The 7,500-nt window shown below is 37.9% G+C and overlaps 1 protein-coding gene across 1 annotated transcript in view; it reads right to left on the reverse strand.

Annotated features, from left to right (window-relative positions):
- Positions 1-7,100: 7,100 nt before the first annotated feature.
- LOC137623560 (pro-resilin-like) overlaps positions 7,101-7,500 on the reverse strand; it is a 1,116-nt gene continuing 716 nt past the window's right edge. Inside the window, exon 3 of the mRNA XM_068354389.1 lies at positions 7,101-7,410. Within this exon, the coding sequence (XP_068210490.1) occupies positions 7,126-7,410 (285 nt within the window). The 3' untranslated portion in view covers positions 7,101-7,125. The remainder of the gene's footprint in view (positions 7,411-7,500) is intronic.

The following is a 7,500-nucleotide window of genomic DNA, read 5'->3' on the forward strand; positions in this document are numbered from 1 at the left end:
AAAAAGAAAGGATGATAGCCTTGGAACGACGGGAAAGAGAAGAAAAGTTACAAATGGAGAGACAGCTGGCTAGTATCAGGTTGAACGAGAAAGGCAAAGAGAGAGAGCTTGGCGAATGTTTTTCCCTCACTAAGGCTCTTAAACTACTACCACCGTTTGATGAAAAAGAACCAGACGTGTTCTTTGGTATTTTTGAGGACACAGCCACAACCTTGCATTGGCCAAAAGAACAATATGTTCTACTCATTCGGAGTGCACTGAAAGGTAAGGCTGCTCATATAGCTTCGCAAATGTTAGAGGAACGAGATTACTATGTCCTAAAGAAAGCTGTCCTTGATGCCTATTCCATTACAGCTGAAGGGTATAGGCAAATGTTCAGGAACTCCATCAAAGGAACCACCCAAACTTATTTGGAATTGTTTCAGGTCAAATTAAAACAGTTTAGAAAATGGCTAGAATCTGAAAACATAACTACCTTTGAACAATTACAGAACTTAATGGTACTAGAGGAGTTTTTGAGGAGAATTCCTTCCAACATTTCTATGTACATCAGAGAACGGCAGGAGAAGGAGGGGAAGAAGGCGGCTCTTCTTGCTGATGAATATCACCTCATCCATAAGGTAAAGAAACATAACTCTACAGATCAGGCAAGTATAAATATTTATTGTTCCTTCTGTAAACAGAAGGGACATGCCATTAAAGACTGTCCTAACCCCCGATGTCAATTTTCTAAGGTTATGCAGCCTTCTCAGCAAACAGCAGGGAACAGACCAGAGACTACTCAGAGCAAAAACCAAAGAAGGATTGCTCTCCATTGTTCTCAAGTCACAAATGACTTCTCTGATTTCCTTTGCTCTGGTACTGTCAATAATTACCCTGTAAAGTTGTTAAGGGACACAGGATCGTCACAAACTATAGTAAGTGGTAAATTGAAACCTCTGACTCAGCCTACTAATAAATATGTTACCATCACTGATCTATCCAGTAAATTAGTGTTACCTCTGGTTAATATGCATATAGATTGCCCTTACTTTACTGGAAGAACCGAAGTAGCCTTGCTGGATAGAGAATTGCCTTGTGAGAAAGCTGATATTCTGTTAGGAAATGATTTAGCTGAAGGAACTGTCTTACCTAATCTCATTATTTCTCAACCAGGGTGTGTTATAGAAAATGAGCAGAACCAACAGGAAGTTCTACCTTGCCAAGCCACCACTCGTTCTGCTGCTACTAAAGCTGCAATTGGAGTTCTCACTGATGACGACACCTCAAACTCCTTACCAGACTTGGTTGGTCTCCATCATGAATTCGTCAATCTTCAGAGATCAGATGATAGCCCTAAGGGATGCTTCAATAAGGATGAAAATCCCTCGGATAAGAGCCATAAGTTACCCTTATTTTATCTAGAGAATAATATCCTTATGCATCATTACAGGTCTCCTACACTGACTGAGAAAGACTTGTGGCGCGACTGTCATCAACTGGTTGTACCTGGCAGCCTCCGATCTTCAATCATGAAATTAGCCCACTCTGCTGAGAGTCGTCTAGGCATCACGAAGACATACAGGCGCCTCCTAGAAGATTTCTACTGGCCCAGAATGAAGATGGACGTAAAGAGTTTCGTAGAGAGGTGTCATGTGTGCCAAGTTACCGGAAGACCTAATGAAAAGATACCACCAGCCCCTCTAGTGCCCATTGTGGTCCCTAGTACACCTTTTGATAAAATAATTATAGATTGTGTTGGCCCTTTGCCAAAAACTAGCCGGCGTAATGAATATATACTAAGTGTTCTTTGCCCCACTACTAGGTTCCCTCTAGCATTTCCACTTAAAAATATCTCTGCCAGAAACATTATCCAACAACTGATAAAAGTTTTTACATTGTTTGGTTTTCCTAGGGAACTTCAATGCGATAGAGGTACCAACTTTACCAGTGCTTTGTTCCAGAGTGCTCTCCATCAATTTAATATCTTTAATGTTCTCTCTTCAGCCTATCATCCTCAATCCAATGGGGCCTTAGAGAGAGTTCATCAGACTCTAAAGAACTTGCTACGACGATATGGAATGGAAACGGAGAAGGAATGGGATGAAGACATCGACTTGCTTCTGTACATACTTCGGAGCGTACCAAATGAGTCTACAGGAGTTTCTCCATTCGAGATGATGTTTGGACGAAGACCCAGGTCAAACCTCAGCATGATAAAAGAACAGATACTAAAAGGTTCTAGGAAAGAAAATCAGGTAAGCCTTCCCCAATACTTGAAGTCCTTGGAGAAGTTGTTGCATATCCATGCCTTCGCTCGAAAGAACTTGCAGCATGCTCAAGAGCTTATGAAGGATAGATATGATAAGAAGGCAAAGGTAAGAGGGTTTAAGTGTAGAGATAAGGTGCTGGTATATCACTGCGTACCTGGCTCTCCCTTGAGAGAGAAATTCATGGGACCTTATAAGATTATCAGGCGGACCACAAAAACAAACTATGTTATTGCAATTCCTGACAGACGTAAGCCAACTCAGCTTGTACATGTGAACTTGATAAAACCCTATCATGAATCTACCACCGGTATAGTTAATCATGTAATTCATGACTTTAAATCTGCCAAGCAGAGTTTGTCACTAACGCCTCTTAATCACAGGTCACAGAATGAGATGCAGAATGAGGTGCAGACTCCTACCAAGGTTGGTACAGACGTGAGCCACGAGGATGACGAGACTGATTTCAGTGTAAAGTCGACTTTGTCTTGGAAGGACATGAACAATTCGGAAATTCTAAAGTCCCTTCCACGGTTCCTAGACTGTTCACCAAATCAAAAGAAAGACTTGAGTATACTCATTAGCAAGTATGCATCAATTTGTTCAGATAGGCCTGGAAGTTGCACCAAAGTAAAGCATGATTTAGTACTAGAACCTAATACAAACCCCATCAGACAATCTTTTTACAGGGTATCTCATCGCCATCTGCCTATCTTGAAACAGGAAGTGGAATACCTGCTGGAACATAACCTTGCTAAGCCCAGTACATCCCCATGGGCTTCTCCATGTATTCTGGTAAGGAAAGCCAACAATACCTACCGTTTGTGTACTGATTATAGAAAACTTAATTTAAAGACTGTAAAAGACTCTTACCCGTTGCCCAGAATAACTGATATAATAGATTCTGTCAGTAATGCCAAATATTTAACTCAAATAGACCTTCTGAAAGGCTACTACCAGATTAAGCTAACCGAAAGGGCCAAAAAAGCTTCAGCATTCATCACTCCTTTTGGTTTATTCGAATATAATGTATTACCATTTGGCCTAACCAATGCCCCAGCTACATTTCAGAGGACTATGCAAGACATCATCAGGGGTCTCCCCCATGTACATGTGTACCTGGACGACATTGTCGTAGCAACCACTACCTGGGAAGAACACCTGAGAATACTAACTTCCCTCTTCGAAAGATTAAGAGAGGCAAACTTGACCATCAACCTTGCAAAGAGCTCCTTTGGTAAAGGTCAGGTAACTTATCTCGGTCACATCATAGGCAGTGGCACTATTGTTCCTAAGGATGTGAACATTGGTGCCATCCAGGAATATCCAGAACCAAGGAATAGGAAAGAGCTTAAGACATTTCTAGGCATGGTATCATACTATTCCCGATTTTGCCCTAATTTTTCAACAATCACTGCCCCACTTTTTGCTCTAACTTCAACCAAAGTACCCTTTAAGTGGACATGTAATCATAACAGGGCCTTTGATCAGCTAAAACTATTTATGGTTTCCAAGCCACTTCTACAAGCTCCTGACTTCACCAAACCTTTTTTCCTTCAGGTAGATGCCAGCAACATCGGTTTTGGTGGTGTTCTTCTACAGGAAATTGCGAGTGATGGTGCTGTTTCCTTGCCACTGTTGGAGAGACTCTTGCCCATAGCGTATCATTCTGGATTCTTCAAAGGGTCACAAGTCAGATGGGCTACAGTAGAAAAAGAATTATTCAGTATAATCAACACTGTGCTTCATTTCCGTCCGTATCTGGAAGGCCTAGACAATGTTGTTGTCTACTCTGACCACATGCCGCTGAGTTTCCTCCACCGTGCGAAGTTCACCAACCAGAAACTTCTCAGATGGTCCTACATTCTCTCCTCATTTAACATCGAAGTGAGGAAAATCTCTGGATCACGGAACACCATCGCCGATGCCCTATCGCGTCAACCTCGGCTCCAGAGGAGTTGAGAAAAATTATTTTGAATTGTATAAATCTCAATTTTTTTTTTATATTCTTGAAATAGTCTTGGATAGTAATTTTACTCTTAAAAGGGGAGGAATGTAATGTCCTAACATATTTCTAATTGTTACCTTTATATTAAGCCTCCACAACCGCCATCTGTTGTTTAGTTATGTCTCCAGACTTATATTTTAGTCCTTGTTTTCCTAGCACCGCTAGTGAATTATTGTAAAATTACTTGTTATTTTTATTGTTGATCCTTGGGAAAACTGACTTAACAGCTTTCCATGCTTCGGTAAGGGAGAGCTCCTTAACCTTTGGTGGTGAATACTTGTTTCTTAATTTAAAGCATTGTAATATTGTGCTATTCTTTATAGTGAGAAGGGAGTAATATACTTTTGATTGTACTAATGGTTGTATCTATCCTACGGTAACCATTGAGGCATATAATAATTGTTCGATCACGAGTGTCAACTAAAAATAGAAAAAGGTTAACATCAAGGAAAAACGGAAATTCATTACAATATATATATATATATATATATATATATATATATATATGATTCCTCTTACCAATAGCAAGCGATTAGAAATAAAATATTTGCGCGACGGCCGAGAACGGAGACCCATTGACCATGGCAGTTTCGAAAGACCTCGAAATAAAAGATATAATTTCGGGTGAACTATGATTTTCAGACGGAAACCTTAAATATCCGTATTACATTTTGATTTTAAATTGATGCTTCCTCGTTTTCATCATAAATAATAAACGAGGTTGGTGTTATTAGATCTCTGCCAGTCTATTGAGGTGAAGTTCTTAGCCCCCAGCAAAGGCTGGATTCCACTTGCTACTGGGCAAACTTATCCTGAATAGCTCTGACTGAACACGACCCATACACACATACGTTTTATATATATATATATATATATATATATATGTGTGTGTATATATACATATATATATATATGCATATATACATATACATATATATATATATATATATATATATATATATATATATATATATATATATGTATATATATATATATATATATATATATATATATATATATATATATATATATATATATATATATATATTTATATATATGAGTGTGTGTACGTAGGTATGCATATACTTTATACTTTTTTTTTTTTATTTAGGCTCCAGGGTATGATTTTTTATATTACTGTTTGAAGAACTTTTTAAGATGATTGTACTCTGACTCCCTTTTCCAGCATGGTTGGCTCTCATCCCAGTTTATCAACATTCATGTATATAATTCACTGATTATTCAACAGAGGTTTGCATACATGTACGTATAAACATATTATTTCATAAAGAATTATAAATATTAACCTCATTCCAATTAGAGGTGTGTCTCCAGAATTTATCTGCTGGATGTTGACTGACTGAAATAGCCCAGTTCAAATATCTAAACAGAAAGTTCAACCTCAGCTTGACAAACAACCCCCACACATACTGCCTCATTCCTTTCTCATCTAACCCAGACTTCCTTACATCCTGAACGTTAAAATCCTTCCCCTTTGGTATCCCTTTCACGTATCCATTGCACCATAATCCCTCTTTCCTATTTCCATTTTCTATTTTCTAATTCCTCATTATTTCTCCTTTTTATTTCTTCCTCTGTTTAATAAACTATTCAATTTCCATCTCATTCCCCACCTGCATTTAAGATCATTTCACTCTCCCGTTAGAGAGCTGACTCAAAATATCACTTCTTACTTCTCCAGTGAGGCCTTCTTATAGTTTCAAAATCTTCTCCATTTTCATACACTAACAAGCCTTTCTTGCTTCACTGTGTCACCTCTTTTCTCATATTTCTTTCATATGGTATCTTTATCTAAAGACACCCTATGTTCCCTTATTTATATTAACATTTAGGGATCTATCTTTCTAGTTTCCATTTATCCTTACAAACCTACTTTTCTAACTCTGAATTCTAACTATCCTCTCTTTTAAGGACTGCTGAACTTTTTCCAGTAGCTCTTACAGTTTTTCTCTACGATTCCTAAACAGCACTATACCATCTTCCCATAAAATTAATCCACATGCTATTCAAAATTGATATTCTTATTGTAAAATTGGAACCTTTGTAAAGCCCACCTTCCTGAAATCTCCCAAAACTACAACTTCAATGGATCCTGATATCCATAAACCCTTGTTCCATACCAACATTTACCCCAAACCAGTTTCTCATCCTTCTATGTCTTCTGAAAAACTTTTTTTGCATTATTGAAGATTTTGATTGATCTCTGCAGCTTATACTGCTTGCTATGTACCCATAACACCTTTTATAATACCTTGCTATTAATTCACTTATAAAATTCTATATTTGCATGTATGAAAACCGCTGGCTATTTTCTTTACCTCCACTATCCTACCAACATTAGTTTATTGTCATCTGTCTTTCCTTATTATTCAGAATCCTATTACAATCTTCCCTTTGTATAATAAAGATATATATAACCTCCATTTGTTAATAGCATAGTAATAATACTCTTTTCATTGACTCTTGTCAAACCTTTCCATCATTCAGAACTATTTTACAAGTTATATGCGCCTGTGAGTTTGTGCGTTTGTGTGATTGTATGGGGAAGACATATCCTTCACCATTACTGGCCAGAAGTGGAAAGTGTTCTCTATTATTAATGTTTTAAGGATCATATACTGACCCAGTTCACAGGTAGAAAGATTTTTGACACTATGCCCTAAATACTATTATAGACCTTGCTAACAATGTAATAGCGATTGTGAATTATGATTTGTAATATATAAAATATATTTCCCTTATGATAAGAAAGTAAATGAAATACCAAATTAATTTCCGTTGCTTTATTCACATTCAGTCATAAATAGGTCGTTAATAATTTAGCAATAATCTGAGGTCGTTATTCATTTACTTTGATTCATTTGATTCGTAGGATTCGAAGGAGTCTGGGAATCGAGCCTCTCCCTGGTAGCTGACTTCAGCCACGTATCCGGAGTCTCCGTCGACGTAGTACTTGACGGTCTGCAGACGACCGTCGGGAAGCTGGACGTAGTAGGATCCCTGAGTGTCGTCTCCGTCGCGGGTTTCCTGGTGTCCGAAGTCGTTCTCTGAGGATTCGTCCTTCACGGCGTAGTTGAAGCTGTACTGAGCTTCACTGGACTCGTAAGATTCGGAGCTTTCCTCGGAGGAGAACTAGAAGGTCAGAATACAGAGATTTAGTTTTAAGTAATCAAACCATTTAAATATTATTCATGAAATGTATTATACAAATATATTTTAGAT

The sequence above is a fragment of the Palaemon carinicauda genome, chromosome 30 (genome assembly GCF_036898095.1).
Source record: "Palaemon carinicauda isolate YSFRI2023 chromosome 30, ASM3689809v2, whole genome shotgun sequence".
In the NCBI taxonomy this organism is placed as follows: domain Eukaryota; kingdom Metazoa; phylum Arthropoda; class Malacostraca; order Decapoda; family Palaemonidae; genus Palaemon; species Palaemon carinicauda.